We start from the raw sequence: 22,376 nt of genomic DNA, 5'->3' as shown, positions 1-22,376 counted from the left end.
CGCCACTAGGTCCGCAAAATTCTGGACCTGGTACAGAGCAAGGGCGAGGAAGTGTCTGAATTCTTCCTCCACGTGCTCCAGCAACTCACAGATGCTTACGTGGACCTCAGGCCTTGGCTGTCGGAGATCGGCTTCTCCCCTTCCCCGCTCATTCAGGGCAAAACTGTGCTCAACACCGACCCAGGTACGAGTCAGCCCCGGGAGGACCGCAGGCACCAGCGTGAGCCATGCCTGGGGGTCTGGACACGCCATAGCGGTAGGCCACCTCAGGAAGCAGGCCCAATCAAATGCTATATTGATTTTAGAAAGGAAGAGCTGGTCTCTGTCACCCAGGTGCAGCTCAGGTGACTCTGATTGAACTGACCTCATGTGGCCACACATGTAAAGCAGACAAACCTGCTCTGGTTTATATAGGGGCCCTCGGAAGTATGAGAATGGCCTCTGTGCTGACCTCCCACTTCCTATTCTGACACATGTAGATATTTTAATGGTTGCACACATTCAAGGTTGCATTTTTTTTTTCTTTAAAAAAAAAAATCTTTCCAGGTTTGATTCTAGGCAAAGTATTCTTCTATCACCCCTGGGTGCCAGCCCTTATTTGCAAAGCTCTGTGGGAGACCCCATTAGTTAATTGCTTAGCGAAACAAGTATTCTTGCTGTTCCTACCACATGCCAAGGCCACGTGCTGGCTGCGAGGGAGGCAGTGTTGAGCAGCACAGACAGGGCTCCTGCCCTCAGGGAGCTTTGAGTCTGGAGGAAGATCCTCGCTATGTCATCTTGCAGACAGAGATCAGACAGCGACAGTTGGAGCATGTAACTGGGGCCAGGATCTGCTCCGGCGCTGGGAGGCTGCTTTCCTGGCTTTGGCCTGCTCCATGTGGAGACAGCTGTTGGCAACATATCAGCACCAAGGACCCAAACTCTGATTTTTAAAGAATCCAGTTTGTCCTTGGAAACAGGAGCAAGGGACACTGTCCCAGAGAAGTGTATGTTTAGGAGAAACAAAGCCAACTGGCAGTGTCAGGGCCACGCCCCAATTGCTGTGGCCCCAGCAGGGACCTGCCAGCCACTGCCAGCGTCTCACTCCAACGCCCCTTCCTGCTCACCCAGCTTACTTCCCCCGTGAAAAAAGGAAAATACTCCCATGATGATGGTTCTTTCAAAAGACCTCTCCATTGGTTCCTTTAGCCAGCTACTTTACTAGCTTTTGTTTAAAGTACTATTCACTGTATAAGAAGCCTCACACACAAGTCTGCATGTTGTATTAACATGATTCCATTGATATGCAGTGTCCAGAAAAGGCAAATTAATTGACAAAGCAGATCAGTAGTTCCTATGGCCCAGGGTGGGGGCAGGGATGAGCTGCAGAGAAGCTCCAGAGAGCTCTGGGAGGACGATGGAGATGTTCTAGAACTGGACTGTAGTGAGGTTTCCACAGCTTTGTGAATTGACTAAAAATCATTGATGAGTAGTGGTATCTAACACAATGAGTGAATTTTATGGTATATAAATTATGCTCCAATAAAGCTGTAAAAAATTACAGTTTACTTTATAAATTTTAATCAGACATCCAAATTGGACTAAATTGATGAGAAAGGGTTATAGATGAATCTGGAAATGTGTGTGGGTGTCTAATTTTTGTTAATTGAATTAGAATTAAAATTTAAAAAGCTATTTTAAAGGAATTTATGGTTTTATTTGGGGAGGAACCACCTCCCTTTTGGTGTAAGTCCCATGTTCATCACCTAGGTTTGCTGGGAGCGTGGCGCCCCCGTGGACATTAGGGCAGCTCGTCCCCTTGAGGGAAGTGTGGGGCTCACCCTGTGGCATGTGCCAAGCACCAGGCAGGGGTCTGAGGCGCTCGCCCTGGGAGCCATCCTAGGGTACTCAGTCCTGTGGTGTTTGGGAGGAGGCACAGCTCCCTTGTGATCCAGGTTAATGTCCAGTGTCATATTTTATCACCAAAGGTTTTGGCATCCAGCTTTGTGAGACCACCTGTTGTTTCAAGTGTAGTGTTATAAGCAAGAGAACAGTTAGGGAAATTTCTTCCTTAACAGTGAGACTTTCCATGGGCACTGGCTCAGGCTGTTTGAATCGGGCCCTGGGGATGAGGTGGGGGCAGCGAGGCCCCCTGGCCTGGCCCTCAGGTGTGAGGGGCTTCAGGTGTCAGCTGCAGTTCAATGACAATGTTGTGCAGAGGGACAAGGGAGGCCTGTCTCAGATCCCAGTTGAAGCCTGTCACCTTCTGCCTGGCTTAATCCGAGGTCAAGCAGAGGGGTCGAAGCCGGGGGAACCCTCAGATTCTGGGATGCTGGCTCCGAGCCCCCAGGGCCTGCATGTGAGGAGTGGCTGTACTGGCCTCAGGGTCCAGGAGCGGGGTTTGTCTGTGTGCTCACCTCTGCTCCCTTTGACCTCCCGATTGATGTGGTTTCTGCCTCTATCTCTCACCTGGGCCCGGCCGGCCCTCCCTCCAGTGAGCAGGTACACCCAGCAGCTGCGGCACCACCTGGGCCGAGACTCCAAGTTCACGTTGTGCTATGGCCAGAAGGAGGAGCTGCTGCTGGAGGAGACGTACACGGACACCATCATGGAGCTGGTCGACTTCAACAACGAGAGCCTGGGCAGGCTGGGCGGCCTGGCCTGCCTCCTGGACCACGCCACGGGCGTCCTGGACGAGCAGGGCGAGACGGTCTTCATCTGCGGGGACGCTGGCGTGGGCAAGTCCATGCTGCTGCAGCGGCTGCAGAGCCTCTGGGCTACCGGCCAGCTGGACGTGGGGGTCAAGTTCTTCTTCCACTTCCGCTGCCGCATGTTCAGCTGCTTCAAGGAAAGCGACACGCTGTGTCTGCAGGACCTGCTCTTCAAGCACTACTGCTACCCAGAGCAGGACCCCGATGAGGTGTTCTCCTTCCTGCTGCGCTTTCCGCACGTGGCCCTCTTCACCTTTGACGGCCTGGACGAGCTGCACTCGGACTTGGACCTGAGCCGCCTGCCCGACAGCTCCTGCCCCTGGGAGCCCGCGCACCCGCTGGTCCTGCTGGCCAACCTGCTCAGCGGGAAGCTGCTCAAGGGCGCCAGCAAGGTGCTCACGGCCCGCACGGGCGTCGAGGTCCCGCGCCGGCTCCTGCGGAAGAAGGTGCTCCTCCGGGGCTTCTCGCCCTGCCACCTGCGGACCTACGCCAGGAGGATGTTCCCCGAGCGGGCGGTGCAGGACCGCCTGTTGAACCAGCTGGAGGCCAACCCCAACCTCTGCAGCCTGTGCGCCGTGCCCCTCTTCTGCTGGATCATCTTCCAGTGCTTCCGGCACTTCCACGCCGCCTTCGAAGGCTCGCCACAGCTGCCCGACTGCACGGTGACGCTGACCGACGTCTTCCTGCTGGTCACCGAGGTCCACCTCAACAGGATGCAGCCCAGCAGCCTGGTGCAGCGGAACACACGCAGCCAGGCGGAGACCTTCCGCGCCGGCCGCGGCACCCTGTGCTCGCTGGGGCAGGTGGCCCACTGGGGCATGGACAAGAGCCTCTTCGTCTTCAGCCAGGAGGAGGTGCAGGCCTCCGAGGTGCAGGAGGGGGACCTGCAGCTGGGCTTCCTGCGCGCCCTGCCGGAGCTGGGGCCCGGAGGGGACCGGCAGTCCTACGAGTTTTTCCACCTCACCCTCCAGGCCTTCTTCACAGCCTTCTTCCTCGTGGTGGACGACAAGGTGGGCACTCAGGAGCTGCTCAGGTTCTTCCGGGAGTGGGCGCCTCCCGGGGAGGCCGCGGCGGCGTCGGTGTCCTGCTCTCCTTTCCAGTGCCTGGGCGGCGGCGGCGGCCTGGCAGGGGAAGACCCTTTCAAGAACAAGGATCATTTCCAGTTCACCAACCTCTTCCTGTGCGGGCTGCTGTCCAAAGCCAAACAGAAACTCCTGCGGCACCTGGTGCCCGCGGCGGCCCTGAGGCGAAAGCGCAGGGCCCTGTGGGCGCACCTGTTCGCCAGCCTGCGGTCCTACCTGAAGAGCCTGCCCCGGGTCCAGAGCGAGCGCTTCAGCCAGGTGCAGGCCATGCCCACCTTCATCTGGATGCTGCGCTGCATCTACGAGACGCAGAGCCAGAAGGTGGGGCAGCTGGCGGCCAGGGGCATCTGCGCCAACTACCTCAAGCTGACCTACTGCAACGCCTGCTCGGCCGACTGCAGCGCCCTCTCCTTCGTCTTGCACCACATCCGCAACCGGCTCGCCCTCGACCTGGACAACAACAACCTCAACGACTACGGCGTGCGGGAACTGCAGCCCTGCTTCAGCCGCCTCACCGTCATCAGGTGAGGCCACCAGGCAGGGGAGTGGCGGGGAGGGGACCAGGCTGTGGGGCACCAGGATCGGGGCATTGTGGGTCGGGATCCATTGGATCCGCCGTTACCCTAGGCAGATGGCAAGGAGCAAAGCTTCGGTCAGGTGCACCTGAGGCAGCCCCAGGTGGGTGCCCTTGAACAAACTAACTTCTCTGAGCCTCAGCATCTTCATGTGGAAAAAAGAGGTATTCGTAATCCTAGCAATTATAGTGTTAATAATAACCAGTGTTGATTGAGAATGGGTAAAGTGCCTTACAAATATTACCTAATTTAATGCCCTTAACAACCCTATAAGGTAGGTACTGTTATTGTCTCCATTTTGGCAAACAAGGAAGGGGAGGCACAGAGAAGTTAATAACTTGCTCCAGGACACACAGCTGCAACATGGTAGAGCCGGAATGTATAAGGAACCTACCTGTTGAGATTAAGGCTCAGAGATAGCCCTTAAAAAGTTTCTGGCACACGAGAGCTTTTATTATATTATTGCAGAGAGAACAGACTTTATGCTAATTGACGTCGGTTACTTTCCGTGATCAAGGCCAGCAGGCTTGTGTGCTGCCAGAGACCCAGCCAAAACGCTGAGTCATGGTAATTTTCCTGCTGGATGGTTAGAGGAAAGGGAAGCCCCTTTGTTTTCTTCTATTAGTACTTGCTGTATAAGATAAACCTTGTAAATCTTGACAGGGCTTTAAAGTCTCCATTACTTGGCTCATGCAGCTCTGCAGAGCAGTAGGGATTTGGAACGGACTCTCGGTGCCTGTTACTCCCGTGCCAGCGTGAGGATTGCCGGGGACTTGGGGCATGGGGAGGCGCCCTGGCCTGGGACTCTCAGCCTGGGACTTTCCCTGCACAGCCCTCTGCAGTCTCACAGCCAGTGCCACCCTCTGCCCATTTTATAAAGGGGAAACTGTACCATCCTGCTGTGCCCAGGTGAAGTTTTCCTCCACACCAGTGAAAGAAAACGCAGCTCACAGGAAAGCAGCAGGATACAGGCAACCACAGGGAAGCATTTTCAGCTCCGTGAGGGCATCAGTTAAGATTATTTTCATCTGAGAATTAGAGAAAACTCAAAATCTTGGTGGCTTAAATAAGTTATAAGCTTGTTTCTCTTACGCAAAAGTCCAGAGGTAGGTGGTTCTGGACTGGTACAGTGTCTCGTGACCATCAGGAGCCCAGGCTCTCTTCTGCTTTGCTGCTCTGCTGTCCTCACTGCCTGGCTTTCACCTCTTGGCCCAATATGGCTGCTCAAGCTCCAACCATCTAGTTGACATTCTAGCTGCCAGGAAGAAGGAAGGGCAAAGAAGGGTACACCCATTCTTTTAAGAAGACGTCTCAGCTCTTGGCAATGATATTGCTACTTAGATTTCATTGGAAGGACTTAATCATATGTGCCTAGCTAAAAAATGGGGATTTAATTGCTAAGAAAGCATAGATATCGGGAGTAACTAATTGCCTCTGCCATCCTGGGATGGCCATGCACTGTAATTACACACTCTGCCTCAGTGTGAAGCTGAGGGGGGCAGTCCAGACTGTCTGACCTCATTTTCATGTGGCCTAAAAACCAAGCTTTTACCTGTTCAGCCTTTTGCTTATTACAAAGTCAGCTTGTGGGCCAAGTTCGGCCCATGGCTTGTATTTGTAAATAAAGTTTTATTGGAACACAGCCACACCCCTTTATCGGCTGCTTCACCCTACAGAGCTGAGTAGCTGTGATGGAGGCAAAGACCCCCACAGCCTAAAACACTTGCTCTCTGCCACTTCACGGAAGAAGTTTGCTGACCCCTGGTTATCACCTCACCCAACCCCTGTGCCATATTCTACCCTCCAGCCTCACCTAACCATGGGGGAGAGGATTGGGAAGATCGGGGTAGCTGGTTACAGAGATTACTTGATGGTAAAAAAAAATGATTTTGGATTTTGGCTACATTAAAATATCCTGCTAGTGTAGGGATTTCCCAGAGAAATCCCAGTGTGTGGCTGGCCTTTGTCCAGGAGAGACCAGAGTCCTGAAGGCCTTCTTTCTCTGCCCCTCCCTCTGAGCCTGGCCTCCTAGGGGGCATCTGCATTACAGAGGACTTGGAGAGTGGCCTTGCCAAGCTCTGCCTCTGCCTCTGTGCTCAGGCTTCTGGCTGTTTCTGCATTTGCACTTTCCCACCCTCTGACAGGAGCCGCCCCCCACCCCATTTAGCCCATGCGTTTCCAGATGGGGGAGGCTGTTGGCAGTTTGGATGAGACAGTTCTGGTGGGGCCTGTCCTGCCTAACATCCTTGGCCTCACCTGCAAGATGACCGGGCGTCCTCTCCCCCTGTCACACTAGCCACTAAATGCAGCTAGTCCCATTTCCAAACCCCATACCCCTGCTGTGCAGCAGGAGCCACATAGGGACACGGGGACACACACACACACACACACACACACACACACACACACACACACACACACACACACACGGTAGTAGAGGTGGTCGGCCTCACATGTATCCCGTGCGGTGAGCCGGGGGACAAGCCTGGGCTTCGCCACAGCCTTGCTGAGGGCTGTGCTGGCCAGGTCTGGTGGCCCCTCCGTGGCCAGGCTTGTCAGGGGCCGTCTGGCTGCCACAGCCGTTCTCACAGGGGCGCCTGTACCTGGGAAAACACCAGGGGCTGTGGGCCTCTGGATCCCTGCGGGATTAATGCTCCCTCAAGGGCAGCTGCTCTGATTCAGTACCTTTGCCATTTTGTTTCAGACTCAGTGTAAACCAGATCACTGACGACGGCGTAAAGGTGCTGTATGAGGAGCTGACCAAGTACCGAATCCTGACGTATTTGGGGTACGTGTTTCTCAAGAACTCTGGGCCAAGGACCTAGCAATACCACAGAGCGGCGGGAATCGCCAGTCACGTGGGTGACCTGATGACAGAACGGGCGGCCCAGGGCTGGGGAGGGGACCCGACCCGGAGCTCAGGGTCCTGGGTTCTGCCCTTGCCTTGCTGAGCCTCGGCCTCCCTGCGCCTCGGCCTCCCTGTCCCTCAGCCTCCCCGCGCCTTGGCCTCCCCGCTTGTAACACTGGGACCCTAACAGAGGCCAGTGGTGTTACGACTGTTACTGGGGGTGCAGAGAGCACAGATGGGGACTATTTAGTGAACGTCAGAATACTGTTCACGCATCAGTCTTTACTATTACGTTATGGGTCCATAATCCCTCATCCTGAGCCCCTGACCCACACACAGTCGGGATCCAGAGTACGTGCTATATAGTGGGGTCCAGGGCAATACCCCATTTTCAGATACATTAATATTTCGGCCCAAAATATATGAATATTCAAACCAAGTGGGGTGTGTGAAGACCATAAGTAGCTCCCTATCTGTTGCCAAAAGAATCATGAAAAACTTTGGGTTTTCAGAGCCTTTGGGATTGTGGAGTTTGAGATGAGGGATTATGGGCTGGTCCCCCAGCCACGTGGCCACCGGGGCCCTGTGAGCGGTGGCAGCTGCTTAGCAGCGTTGGGCCCCGGCTGCCTCCGCCGTAGGATGAGGACATGGGGGCCAGCGATCCCCGGCCGCCCTCAGCTCTGGAGGTCTGTGTGACCGGGGAGGCCTCGAAACTCAGTTTGGTTACTTCTTTCAACCTCTCTCTGCGTTGTGGTCAAGTTGGCATTGAGGGGTGAGATGGCTGAAAGGTAGACATTGAGCAGGTTCGATATTCAGAGAGAAACTTCCCCCTCAAGATGCTGAATGTAATCGCAATTGAATATACTTGTCACCTGCCGGTTATGAAGCACTTCTGTGCCAGAGCTTTGCATTATGTCATGTAACCCTCATAACAACCCTGCAAGGGCACTATCATTATAACCCCTGTGTTACAGATGGAGAAACTGAGGCACGGGGAGGTTAAGTAACTTGTCCCAGGCCATAAGTCCAGGGAAGTAGGTAGAGCTGATCTTGAACCCAGGCTGTGAGACCCCAGAGCGCCCCCCCGACTCTGGTCTCCATGTGTTCTCCTTTGAACCCAGACTTTGGAAATCAGAAGACAGCATATACTTAAAAAAATCAGGGTTGCTGAAATGACATCGAGAGTCATAAAGTCTCATGACTGTGCTTTCTCTCAAAGTTTATACAACAACCAGATCACTGATGTTGGAGCGAGGTACATCTCCAAAATCCTGGATGAATGCAAAGGCCTCACACACCTGAAGTAAGTGGGGTAGGTGCGCAGGTCCCCTGGTAGCTCCTCTTGGTGCCCCCTTCTGTGTGCAGAGAATCAATGTCACTGTATAGAGCTTCCACCCTAAAGCCTTCTGCTTGCCCCAGGGCCATGTTGGGCAAATTAAGGAGACCTGTGTGTGGGATGTGAGCTGCCACGTTGAAGAATTCTGACCCGTGGGTGAGGCTGGAACTCTGGAGGGGCCACTTGTCAGTGGCGGAGGGATAGCTTGGCATTTTGATTTTATTAACTACTGACTGAAAGAAAGGCCTGTGACCCTTTCTGGAATACTAGAGAAAAAGGTTTCTTCCCCTAAGGGAATTTCCCGTCTAGTTATAAGCAAGAGTTGATCCTTTGCGCTGTCCTGGAAATGCCCTGCCAAGGGTGACAGGGTGCCAAGCTTGGAGCTTCTGGTCTTGGGAACACACACCTTGTCCATTGGCAGTCAGAGCGGGAACTCCCCGGCCTGCTGATGGAAGCGAGTGATGCTCCTGAGGTCCCTTAGAGAACCCCAGGGAGGGCCTGGGGCCCTGAGTTCCTGCCCAGACCGTGGGCCACGTCCTGGAGAGGAACCCTGGCCCACTGGCCTCAGGGCTTCAGGTCCCCCCTGAGAGCAGGCCCAGCACATGGCTCTCGTGGGTCTCGGGAGAAAGACCACACTTCCCAAGAGCGGCCGGGAGGGGCTCCGTGCTGGGGACGGGGGTGGCCTATGTTGGGGTCCCCGCGCAGCTGGAGGCTGACTGCACATGACTCTCTCTGCAGACTGGGAAAAAACAAAATAACGAGCGAAGGAGGGAAGTGCCTCGCCCTGGCTGTGAAGAACAGCAAATCAATCTTTGAGATCGGGTGAGTAGAAGAAGATGCACGTGCGTGGGTGTCATTCAGCCTGCTCTGTGCGTGCGGGCTCCCGCTGGTCTGTCGCAAGTCAGTGTAGCGGAGGACCGCTGGGTGTCCTTGGGGGAGACAGCGAGCTCGGCCACCACTGACGCCCCAGGGGCTTCTGCATGGGAACCGGTGCAGAAGTTCCAGGGTTGACTGTGACTTTGATTGTGCAGACTTTTAAGTTATGCAAAAATCAGTATTTTCACCGCCAGCAAATGGAGGGAGCTGTACTAGCGCTATATAGTTTCTGATGTTCTTCATATCTCCTCTGGATGCCTTTTCTTTCGGTTTTTTGTTTTTGTTTTTTTTTTGTGTGTGTGGTAAAATGTACATAACACATAGTTTACCATCTTAATCATTTTTAATTGTATAGTTCAGTGGTATCAAGTATGTTCATATCATTATGCAACCATCACCACCATTCATCTCCAAAACTCTTTTCTTTCCTTTTTTTTTTTTTTTTGAGATAGAGTCTTGCTCTGTCACCCTGGATAGAGTGCAGTGGTGTCATCATAGCTCACTGCAGCCTCCAACTCCTGGGCTCAAGTGATCCTCCTGCCTCAGCCTCCTGCGTAGCTGGTACTACAGGCGCGCGCCACTGTGCGCGGCTAAGTTTTTCTATTTTTAGTAGAGACGGGGTCTTGCTGTTGCTCAGGCTGGTCTCGAGCTCTGGGCCCCAAGTGATCCTTCTGCCTTGGCCTCTCCAAAACTCTTTTCATCTTGCAAAACTGAAACTCGGTACCCATTAAACAATAACTCCTCACATGCCCTCTCCCCAGCCCCTGGCAACTACTCTTCTATTACACTTTTTGTTTCTATGGTTTTGGGTATTCTAACTACCTCATATAAGTGGAATCATTCAATATTTGTCTTTTCGTGACTGGCTTATTTCACTTAGCCTGATGTCCTCAAGGTTCATCCATGCTGTAATGTGTGATAGGATTTCTCACCTTTTCAAGGCCAAATAGTATTCCACTGTGTATATACACCACATTTTGCTTATCTGTTCATCCGTGGATGGACACTGGGTTGCTTCCATGTCTTAGCTGTTGTGAATAACGCTGCCGTGCACTTGGGTGTGCAAATGTATCTTTAGGGCCCTGCTTTCAATCCTTTTGGACGTATGCCCAGAAGTGGAATGGCTAGACGCAATGGTAATTCTATGGTTACATTTTTGAGGAATCCTCGTACTGTTTTCCATAGCAGCCGGCACCATGTTATCTTCCCACCGACGGCACATAAGTTTCCAGTTTCTCCACCAAGTGTCCTCAGCCACACTTGCTGTTTTCTGTGTTTTTGATAGTAGCCATCCCGATGGGTGTGAGGTGGCATCTCATTGTGGTTTTGATTCTCAAGGCTCTTTAAAGCTTTTCATACATTATAATTTTTTATTGGATCATAAAATGAACACAAGTAACTTTGGAAGCTATGGGAAATATGAAAAATAATAAAAATTATCTTCTCAGAAAATAATTGTTAACATTTGATGTCAGTTAAGCTCTTGCACTTTCTCTCTTCCTCTCTCTCTCTCTCTATTATTATATAGTAGAAGTCAAACTGTATAGGTACAGAGTTTTACCCTTCCTTTTTCCACTAGTCTCATGAGTATTTTTCCACTTTATTAAACATTTAGTGCCATTCAGTTGAATAGTGCCTAGCAAGACACTGAAAACTCTTACTCTGGTTCCAGCAAGCCGTACCCTGAAGGGTGGGAGACAGTAGCTTGCTCGACCTGAGTGTGCTGCTGAGGCTGCCCTGGTTTTGTCAAGAGGGCCAGCCAGGCTGGCTTTGCCCTGTGTAGACTGTGCCCCTCATTCTGTTAGGAGTAGCTGACATCTTTTGTAGGCCAGGCACTGTTCTAAGTGCTTTGCATCTGTTAACTCAGTGAATCCTCATGACAGCTCTATGAGGCAATACCATTTTATAGGTGAGGTGACTGAGGTCCAAGGAGTTATGTAATTGGCCCAAGTTCACCCAGGTAGCAGATGGCAGAGCCAGGATAGGAGCCCCCATCTTACCATGCAGACTGCTTTAGCCAGATGCTCCCAGATGCTCTGCTCTGGGGGAGAGAATGCAGCTTTGCCGTTGCAACTGTCCGCCAAGATTGCAATGGTCTGCAGAGCTTGGTTTGGTAATGTTGTCTTATGTAAAAGGAAGATTGCTGGTAAGGTTTCTGAATGTGCTTCCTGATCTTTGCTTCATGAAGACCGTGTCTTCAGGAACGTCCTCTGCCCCTGCCCGGAGGTGCACACATGCTGGGAGTCCAGCACCTGCACATGGCCTTCTTTCAGGATGCCGCAGACCCCTGTGTTCTACAGGAGATACTCAGGCAGTGTCTTTCTGAGACGGCCACGGGCCCAGGCCCTCCGGCTGACAGCTCTCCCACAGCGCGCGTGAGGCTTGGTCTCCAGTTGTGCACCTCGCCCGTGCCTTCTGTTCACAGGTTTCTCTGCTCTTTCTCCTTACACTGCCCTCTGAATCTGAAATCCAGAGCTGCCAAGTGATGGGCCGGTGTGAGGAGTTAGTCTCTAGGCGACAGCTCTCCAGGGACTGAGCAGAAAATCTGCCTGCTGAGTATGAATCCAGAGGCGGCCGCCGGCAGGGACCAAGGGGTGAGCTGGCTGTCGCGGGGAGCTGACTTTCACTGTCTTGCCTCTGCCCTCAGGATGTTGGGGCAATCAACTCGGGGACGAAGGAGCAAAGGCCTTCGCAGAGGCCCTGAGGAACCACCCCAGCCTGACCAACCTGAGGTAACCGCTGCCTTCCGGGGCCTGCTGTCTCCAGGGGGAACTGGTCACATCCCCCGCTGTCTCCAGGGCGGGACCTGGTCACTCTGCGCTTCTCCAGGGGGTGACAGGGAGGAGCTGAGGGGACGGGGTGATTGGCTTTCCTAATAGGCGAGGGATTTGTGTGCGTGATCTTTCCTTCTTTCTTTCTTTCTTTCTTTCTCTGCCGGCGGCCGCCTCTGGATTCATACTCAGCAGGCAGATTTTCTGCTCAGTCCCTGGAGCTGTCGCCTAGAGACTAACTCCTCACACCGGCCCATCACTTGGCAGCTCTGGATTTCAGATTCAGAGGGCAGTGTAAGGAGAAAGAGCAGAGAAACCTGTGAACAGAAGGCACGGGCGAGGTGCACAACTGGAGACCAAGCCTCACGCGCGCTGTGGGAGAGCTGTCAGCCGGAGGGCCTGGGCCCGTGGCCGTCTCAGAAAGACACTGCCTGAGTATCTCCTGTAGAACACAGGGGTCTGCGGCATCCTGAAAGAAGGCCATGTGCAGGTGCTGGGACTCCCAGCATGTGTGCACCTCCGGGCAGGGGCAGAGACGTTCCTGAAGACACGGTCTTCTTCTTTCTTTCTTTCTTTCTTCTCTTCTTTCTTCTTCTTTCTTTCTTTCTTTCTTTCTTTCTTCTTCTTTCTTTCTTCTTCTTTCTTTCTTTCTCTTTCTTCTTCTTTCTTTCTTTCTTCTTTCTTTCTTTCTTTCTTTCTTTCTTTCTTTCTTTCTTCTTTCTCTTCTCTCTCTCTCTCTCTCTCTCCTCTCTCTCTCTCTCTCTCTCTCTCTCTCTCTCTCTCTCTCTCTCTCTCTCTCTCTCTCTCTCTCTCTTCTTGTCTCTCTCTCTCTCTCTCTCTCTCTCTCTCTCTCTTTCCTTCCTTCCTTCCTTCCTTCCTTCCTTCCTTCCTTCCTTCCTTCCTTCCTTCCTTCCTTCCTTCCTTCCTTTTCTTTCTTTCTCTTTCTTTTCTTTCTTTCTTCTTTCCTTTTTTCTTTCTTTCTTTCTTTTTTTTTTGAGACAGAGTGTCGCGTGTTGCCTGGGCTAGAGTGAGTGCCGAGGCGTCAGCCTAGCTCACAGCAACCTCAAACTCCTGGGCTTAAGCAATCCTCCTGCCTCAGCCTCCCGAGTAGCTGGGACTACAGGCATGTGCCACCATGCCCGGCTAATTTTTTTCTATATATATTTTAGTGGCCAGATAATTTCTTTCTATTTTCAGTAGAGACGGGGTCTCGCTCTTGCTCAGGCTGGTCTTGAACTCCCGACCTCTAGGGATCCACCCACCTCGACCTCCCAGAGTGCTAGGATTACAGGCGTGAGCCACCACGCCCGGCGGTGATTTTTCTTCTTTTTAAAAAGTGTTTTATTGACACACAAGCATACAGTGAAGTACGTCATTCTAAAGTGTTCCGCTCAGTGACTGCTGCATGTGTGCACACCAGTGTGACCACCACCCAGATCAAGACACAGGACATTTCCAGCCCCCAGTCGTCTCCACATGCCCGTTGGAGGCTGGGGAAGCAATTCCTAAGTCCAGATGAAGCTTAACAGGATGCTGGGCAGCAGGTTCCTGCTGCTTCCTCATTCTCGGGACAGTGCTGGAGCAGAGGGGACTGTCCCTCTCTGTAAACAGAGATGTGCCTTCCCAGCCCTTCGTTAGGGCTCTGGCCAAATCCCGCGGCCTTGGTATCTCCAAGGCTCTGCTGCTGGCCATCTTGCTACTGAAAGAGAGTCCAAGATACTGGGGCATCTGACGGGGTCTCGCTGATGGGGCATCTGATGGGGTCTTGCTGATGAGGCGCCAGAAAACGCCAGACCTCTGAAGCAGAGCCCACCAGGGCTCCTCAGCCTCCAGTATGAACATAAAAACCAGAGGCCCTGAGCCCAGTGCACTGCACTGTGAGCAGGCCTCGCCGATGTCCTGTTTCCTGTCTGGCCTGTCTTTGAGTGGTCTGGCACCTGCCCTTATGCTCCCAGCTCTGGAGCAACAACGCCCGGGCAGCTGCCTCCCGCCTCGAGTCAGCCGAGCAGGTGCCGCCGCATCCAGGCTGAGTCGAAGCCAAGATCAAATGTAGACGTGTCTCTAATAATTCACCCAAGCGTTTTCCTTCTCAGTCTTGCATTCAACGGCATCACCACCGAAGGAGGAAAGAGCCTGGCGAGGGCCCTGCAGCAGAATGCGTGTCTGAAGATATTCTGGTAACAGCCAGGGTCATCCTGCAGGGTTGGGTCTCAGGAATTACTGTAGGGGCTGCACACAGCCTGGCGTCTTCACTTGGAAAGGTCCCTCTGGACTGGAAAGACTCTAGGCCTTTCAAAGCTGGGTTGATAATTTAATTCCTCCTAGAGAAGGAAACAGCTATTTCCAGAAGCACAAACAGGTACAGGAGGGGGAAGTGGGCCCCGGGAGCACAGGTTTGAGGCGTTAGACTTCTTTGCTGCCCTAGGAGGACCCAGGAGCTGGGCACGCAGACTGTCAGGCGTGTCCTCGGAACACCCTCACGGATGCTTGGCGAGGCCAGCTTTCCTTTGCTGGGCTCAAAATTTTCTTCCTTCCTCCTCTTCCACTGCCCCCACCCCCGCAGCCTCCACCTTCCCCAGGTCTCCACCTAAGGATTTAGCCTTCTTGCTCCATCCAGCTCGCCTGTCACTTGTACCAGAAGCCCACAGTCCTCGCTCCCTCTCTGCGCTCCAGGGCCCTTATTAATAGGATGTTGCCTTCTGAGGGTGTTTTTTTGTTGGTGTTCATTTTTCTTTGTCATTCAATTTTTCATTTTTCTTTATTTTCATTTTATTTACTCACCTGTATCATAACTTCCTTGCAGGTGAGGGAGTTGTGTTACACCCCTCTGTATCTTCTACTCATAGCTCAGTGGTCATTTGATTTTGCTAAATTAGGTACTGAAAATCATGCAAATGTCATCTTTATGAGAATTCTGATACTAGACCTGCTGGCCGGCATTTTTAATTCTTTCCCCTCAAGAAGTCTTTAACATTTTGAAACTACATGCTTTTTTGAAAAAATGTAAGTCACATGTCTAAAAAGTAGGAAGTAAAAGTTTCTCTTTCGTGTTTTCTAAAATAACCTTTTCCTTCTAGCTTTTTGTTCTATGTATATGCAAATATATACAAAACAGGACAGCAGTTAGCAAGCGGCTTAAAATATTTCTCAACCACACATCGTACATATTTTACATGTCCCTTTATGTCAGGGTTTCTCGGTCTGGACACTGTTGACATTTTGATCCAAAGAATTCTTTGCTTGTGAGGGGCTGTCCTGTGCATCCTGGGATGTTCAGTGTCATCCCTGGCCGCCACCCCCACCTGTGACGATCAAAAATGTCTCCAGACCTGGCGGATCACCCCGGTTGATAACCGCTGCTCCGCATGGATAGTTAACAATGACAACACCCAGAACTTCTTGAGTGTGGACTGCAGGCCACGTGACATTCTCAGCCTTTACAAATGTATCAGCTCACTTAATCTCACAAGCACCCTGCAAGATCTGTGCGATTACTCTGCGCACTCACTGATGAGACAACTCAGACCCGAGGAAGTTAAACCCTGTGCCCGAGGTCACCCCGCTTGTGAGTGATACAAACACAGAGGGCTCCTTGAGGCTGTGCCCTTCTTCCTCTTTCTTTCCCTGCCTCATTCTCTTCAAGGGCTGCATGGCGTCCCCTCGAATGGACAGTCACAATTGGTTTCATCACTTTCCATTGATATTTAAATTTGTTCACATTTTACATTACAACAGATAATACCACTGGTGTATGTTGCAATGTATAAATCCTAGTGTGTACATGACATCTTTGCACACTGCAGGCTAAATTTCTAGAAGTCTAATTGTCTAAAATACAAATAAAAAAAAGAAATTTGACTTTCAAGGAATGATTTTTAAAAATGTTCTTTCTGTTCCATTCTTCTTCCTAATGATTCTTTTATCCGCTGGCACAAGAGGTTCCCACCCTATGTATGCTGAGGAGTTTCGGGGCTTTATCTAGGCCACTCTGGTTTTAAGAACAATTGAGAAACTTCCTGAACTTGCAGTAACTTGACTTGAGTCCTTCACAACTAGCCCCAGAGCAAAGCGCTGAACACATTTAACATGCAGCTGGCGGCTGTTCCAGGTCTTCACGCTGATTTGGACAACAGGCTGCCAGTGGTGTTCAAGGGATCTGGGGACCAGAAGAGCCCTGAGAATCAGGCATCGGCCCCTTGTTTTCTGTGGGCCCCCAGCTTCCGTGAAATCGGAGGCTCAGCAAAGGTGGGGCGGGAAAGTGGGCTCCTCTGCAGGCAGTGGGGCTAAGAAATAGGAGCTCGGGTGCAGGATTTGCACTGGAAATGAATCCGCATTTATCTTCTGTGGGGGTGGGAGGCTGGGCTTGGCTGGGCTCGCAGCAAGGGACCAGCTGCAGAGCTGGCAGCCCTGGCTGGGACCCGCTCCGGGGAACTCACTGAACAGTGTCTGCCAAGTAGGCTCTCCTGAGCACACGCTTCCTCTCTTTTTTCTAGGCTGACCAAAAATGAACTCAACGATGAAGTGGCAGAGAGTATGGCAGAAATGTTGAAAGTCAACCAGACGTTGAAACATTTATGGTAATTTCAGACTGTGCCGCTTTTCAAAAATATTTTTTGAGATAAAATTTACATATCATAAAATTCACCCTTTTAAAGTGTGTAATTTTAGCGTGAAGGTTGTACAACTACCATTTAATTCTAGAACACTTTCACTGTCCCCCCGAACCCCTGTAAGCATTGAGCAGTCACTCCCCATCCTTCTCCTTGCATGGCACCTGGCAACCACTAATCTGCAATCTGTCTCTATGGATTTGCCTACTCTGGGCATTTCATATAAATGGTATCATACATGTGATCTTCTGTCTCTATGTTCTTTCACTAACAGCTTTCAGGGTTCATCTGCATTGTAGCATGTATCAGTACTTCATGGCTTTTTTATGGCTAAATGATAATCCATTGTGTGGATAGTTAACCCTTTGTTTATTCATCAGTTGATAGACATTTGGGTCCTTTCTACTTTTTTTATTGTTTTCTTGAGACAGAGTCTTGCTCTGTTGCCCAGGCGAGAGTGCCGTGGCGTCAGCCTAGCTCACAGCAAACTCAAACTCCTGGGCTCAAGCAATCCTCCTGCCTCAGCCTCCTGAGTAGCTGGGAATACAGGTGTAAACAACCACACCTGGCTAATTTTTTCTATTTTTAGTAGAGATGGGGTCTCGCTCTTGCTCAGGCTGGTCTCGAACTCCTGGGCTCAAGCAATCCTCCCCTCATCGGCCTCCCACAGTGCTAGGATTACAGGCATGAACCACTGCACCTAGCCTCTACTTTTTGACCATTATGAATAAGGCTACTGTGAACATTCACATACATGTTTTTGTGTGAACATGTTTTCATTTCTCTTGGGTATATACTTAGGAATAGGATTGCTGAGTCATATGGCAACTCTGTTTAACTTTTTGAGGAACCACCAAACTATTTTCCAAAGTGGTGGCATTATTTGCATTCTCACCAACAATGTATGTGGGTTCTAATTTCTCCATATCCTCACCAACACTTGTTACTGTCCATCTTTTTGAATCTAGCCATACTAATGGGTGTGAAGTAACATCACATTGTGGTTTTGATTTGCATTTTCCTGATGACTAACAATGTTCAGTGTCTTTTTATGTGCCTACTGACCATCTGTATATGTTTTTTAAGGAAATGTCTCCATATCCTTTGCCTTTTATTTTCTGTTTTTGAGACGGGGTCTTGCTCTGTCACTCAGGCTGGAGTGCAGTGGCATCATCATAGCTCACTGCAGCCTCAAACTCCTGGGCTCAAGCAATCCTCCTGCCTCAGCCTCTTGAGTACCTGGGACTATAGGCGCATAACACCACACCCAGCTAAGTTTTCTAGTTTTTGTAGAGACAGGTTCTTGCTCTTGCTCTTGCTCTTGTTCTTGTTCTTGCTCTTGCGCAGGCTGGTCCCAACTCCTGGCCTCCAGTGATCCTCTCCCCAAGGTCTCCCATAGTGCTGGGATTGCAGGTATGAGACCTCTGCACCCAGCCTTTGCCCACTTTAAAATTGGGTTATTTGTCATTTTATTACTGGGTTGTAGGAGTTCTTTATATATCCTGGGTGCTAGACCAGGATTGCTAGATACAGGACTTGCACATATTTTCTCTCTTTCCATGGGGTTTTTCTTTTTCTTGATGGTGACCTTTGAAGCGCAAAAGTTTAAAATATTTGATGAAATCCAATGTGCCTGTGTTTTTCTTGGGTTGCTTGTGCTTTAGGTGTCTTATCTAAGAAATCATTGCCTAATCCAGGGTCACAAATATTTACACCTAAGTTTTCTAAGTTTTATAGTTTTGCTCTCACATCTACAATCCATTCCAAGTTAATTTTTGTAGCCAGCGTAAAGCAGGAGTCTGACCTCATGCCTGTGCACGTGGACACGCAGCTGCCCAGCACCACGTGTTGGAAAGACTATCTTTCCCTATTGAATGGCATTAGCACCCTTGTCAAAAATCAATTGACCATAAGTGTATGGGTTTATTTCTGGATTCTCTATTCTAGTCCATTGATCTGTAAGTCTGTCCTTATGCCAGGACCACGCTGTCTTAATTGCCAGAGCTTTGTAGGAAGTTTTGAAATCAGGAAGTCTGAGTCCTCCAGCTTTGTTCTTGTTTCTCAAGATTGTTTTGGCTATTCTGGGTCCCTGGCATTTCCCACGAGTTCAGGATCACCTTGTCGATTTCTGTTAAAACAAAACAAAACAAAACAAAACAAAAAAACCCCAGACTGTGCTACTTGTACATTACGTCTGTTTTTCTTTGCTTTTTAGCCTGCAGACTTCTTTTATGCCCTTCCCTAGGTGCCAGGCCAGTCCCTCCAGGGAGAGCAGAAGTCGCAGGGGCTAGAGAGAGTGTCATGGCTGCCTTGTGCATGCACAGCCTGCGCTGGCCCCAGTGGAGGCAGCCCCGTGGGCAGATGTGCCTGACACTGCCAGGCTTTTTAGCGGCATTAGGTGCGCTTCTCTTTCCTGGCCTCTTGCCAAGCCTTGGTTGGAGGCAGTCTGCTCTGCCCTCAAGAAGATGTGGGCGGTGGCAGTGGCGGCCACCGTGAAGGTGGTGACTAGAAGACAGAGTCGAACTGAATGCAAAACTTGGCGTTCGCTTCCAGGTTCTATTTTGTTCCTTTCACAAAAATGCCCAGTTACACGTGTAGTCGTGCTCACTGGAAGGTCATCACTTCTGCCACGGAGCCCAGGGATCCTGACCTCTGCAGGCTGTGGCTGGGAGCACTGGGTCCTGGCTGCAGCCCAGCCGCCAGTGGTCCTGTATGCTTGGGCAGTAACGGTGACAAGAGCTCCCTTCCGTGGGTACTGTGCCCAGTACACATCCTCCTGTTGAAACCTCACACACCCAGTGTAGGGGCACTCTTATAGTTACTCCTGTTTTACAGATGAGGCAATTGAGGCACAGACAGATAAGTTTATTTCTTCAAGGTTCTGTAGCTGAAAAGTGGGGAGTAGGGGTTGTAAGAGGAGCCCCTACCCACTACTGCCTCCCCAGGGGGCAGGCCCCTTCACGCTGATTTTCTATAACTTCATCAATCACCACAGCATAGGTAGGGCTTCCTTCTTGGGTCAGTGCCCAAGAATGCTAAGGGTCAGGTTTAGCAGTAGCCTGCTCTGCACACAGCCAGGAGTGGGGAGTGAGCCTGTGGTGACATTGGATGCACCTCGGCCTCTTGCCGTGTTTGTTTCCTGGTTGGGGCAGAAGCGTAGCTGCCCAGGAGGGTGTTAGAGGAATGCCCCCCTTCCCAGCTGTCTCTGAAACCTCCACTTCATTTGCATCATTGCTACCCAGCATCATGGGGTACACTCTTAGGGGCCCCGTTATCGATGCTTCTCCACTGAGACCCATGAGAATTGTTTCAGGGCAGCAAGAGAACCGTTTCTCCTCCCTGCCCCTTGGGTGTTGCAGAGGACATGATACCATCCTAGAGGCTTTTGAGTCCCCCAAAGAACAGATCGATTAGTTGGTAGCTACTTAATTTTAAAGACTGCCTTGCCTTTTCCTATCTACCTGGAAGAGACCTCAGCCTGCCTGTTCCCCTGCTGATGTGTTTCTTTGCATTTGTTGATCAGACTGGTGGTCTCCAAACATTTTTGATTGGGAACCTCTGCAATGAGAAATGTCAAACACACACACACCAGTTCATGCTAATACACTATCTTCATGTGAATATACAGATATATTATGTTCACTATAAAAATATACAAAAAATTAAAAATGTCTAAAGCTGTCCTTTATCTGGTGACTCTGATCCAGACGCATTGAGCCAGATGAAAAGTCACAGGATTCAGTTTTCCCCGTGACCACCCTGCCTCTTCTCCCACCGTATCCGCCCAACTGCCTAACAAAGGGCAGATTTGGTCCAGTAGTACGTATGTGACATGGGTGTGCTCTTATTTCAGGCTTATCCAGAATCAGATCACGGCCAAGGGGCTCGCCCAGCTGGCGGATGCGTTGCAGAGTAACACTGGCATCATGGAGATTTGGTAAGACCCGCCCTCCGCCGCCGAGTACAGTAATAACAGTGACAGGACTCTGCTCGGCACCCTGAGTCTGCGGCAGCCAGAATGCAGGCCAGTTTCCATTTCTTCCTCCAACAAGCCTGTAGAGTAGTGGTGCTATCTCCATTTTACAGATGTAGAAACTGAGGCCCAGACCAGTGAAGTCAAATTTGTCCAAGGGCACCATAAAAGGGGAAGTGACAGTTCAGCCCAGACCACCCAACCCCAGGGTCTGTGTGCTCCTACCCCGGCCTCGTCCTTGTTGACCTTTGGGGGTTGCAGAGGGCGAACAGCCTGTGCAGGGTTTCCCACCGCGAGCAGATCGCCCTGGACTCAGGCGACTGAGAGCTGGGGGTGCTGGCCAGGGGTTGGGAGCTCACTCTCCCTCGGGTCCGGCTTCCTGGGATTCAGGAGACACTTCTAGGCTGCATTTGAGCTGTTTATGCTCTTTTCTCTACTTCTTTTTTCTGCTTTGAGAACTTCTCATGCTAACGGAGAAAACCACGGCGTTTGTGCTCCCGTGACACTGAGCCCCATCTCACTTCTTTTTTGCCCCCCACTCAGCAGCCCCCTTAATAATGTAACTGTCTGGGTGAGGGGACTGGGTGGATGCTGGGCGAGGGACCTGGAGCGTGTTCTGATAGTAACCGCAGTCACCATGATGTGCACCTGCATTACGCCAGGCACCGTGTTAGGGGCTGGGAGGTGGCGGGGGACTCGACAGAAGGGCCCTGGCGGCTTAGAAGTGCTGGGCGACCCGGGCTGAGAACAGAGCCCCGCGCACCTGAACCCAGCCCCGTGAGTGCTCTGGATACATGTTCTCCCCCTCAGGGCCCAAGACAGCCCCTCCCAGTGTGAGGCTCGGGCCCACGTGGACGCTGCTGGGCAAAGCCGGCTTTCTGTTGAGGACACGGACCACAGGAGTTCAGGAGCCGCTGCGGCTCCTCTGAGATCCAGGGAGCAGCCTCACCATGAACCCAAACCTCAGCTCAGGGGGTCGTCACTCATTAACTACTTTGTCCCTTCATAACTGGGGAGAATTTCACAGTCAAAAAAAAAAAAACAAAAAACAAAAAAAACAACTACAGATAGCTCCTTGGCTGTATCAAGCAGCTTGAACAGTGTTTTTAAACTTTGCTTTGAAGCTCATTTGAGGATCACAGAGTCAGTTTGGTGGGTTGCAAGCAGCATTATTTGAAAATGACATTGAAAAGGGCAGAATACCCGTGCATGGCAGGGAGAAGTGTAAGTTCATTAATCTTACTGCAGACTTGCATGTGGGTGTGTGTGTATTTGCCTAGATGATGGTTCACAGTGTAAAACGTAACTCTTATTTGGGGTTGCAGTCAAAAAGTTTTTTGAAAACCACTTTCGTAGGGAATAGAGCTGAGATCCAAACAGACAACGCCCACACAGTGGTCCGGGTGCCCGAAGGCCGCCTGCTCTGCAGCTTGGGAGGCTTGAGGGGGGCAGGACTTTTCTCCACAGCCAGTTAGGACAATGTAAGGGTCTGCAGCTGCTGTAGTCCCTCAGGCTTGGAAGAACGCACTTTCTCCCTCTCAGGGCCACTGTTTTCTACACAAGGAAATATTTTAGCAGGGCCAGGAGTCTTTCTCTTCAAGGCGGGCTATCCCGA

At 51.2% G+C, this 22,376-nt stretch overlaps 1 protein-coding gene across 2 annotated transcripts in view; it reads left to right on the top strand.

Annotated features, from left to right (window-relative positions):
• The window catches only part of NOD1 (nucleotide binding oligomerization domain containing 1), a 41,545-nt gene extending 20,820 nt beyond the window's left edge, over positions 1-20,725 (top strand). For both annotated transcript variants that reach the window (XM_045564231.1, XM_045564232.1), the window contains 9 exons: positions 10-184; positions 2,475-4,296; positions 7,052-7,135; positions 8,415-8,498; positions 9,270-9,353; positions 12,055-12,139; positions 14,272-14,355; positions 16,672-16,755; positions 20,642-20,725. In XM_045564231.1, coding sequence (XP_045420187.1) covers positions 10-184; positions 2,475-4,296; positions 7,052-7,135; positions 8,415-8,498; positions 9,270-9,353; positions 12,055-12,139; positions 14,272-14,355; positions 16,672-16,686 — 2,433 coding nt within the window. In that variant the 3' untranslated portion in view covers positions 16,687-16,755; positions 20,642-20,725. The remainder of the gene's footprint in view (positions 1-9; positions 185-2,474; positions 4,297-7,051; positions 7,136-8,414; positions 8,499-9,269; positions 9,354-12,054; positions 12,140-14,271; positions 14,356-16,671; positions 16,756-20,641) is intronic.
• Positions 20,726-22,376: the final 1,651 nt, after the last annotated feature.

The sequence above is a fragment of the Lemur catta genome, chromosome 11, assembly GCF_020740605.2.
Source record: "Lemur catta isolate mLemCat1 chromosome 11, mLemCat1.pri, whole genome shotgun sequence".
NCBI lineage: Eukaryota > Metazoa > Chordata > Mammalia > Primates > Lemuridae > Lemur > Lemur catta.
Note: the sequence above shows the minus strand (reverse complement) of the source record. Positions and strands in the feature narration are given on the sequence as shown.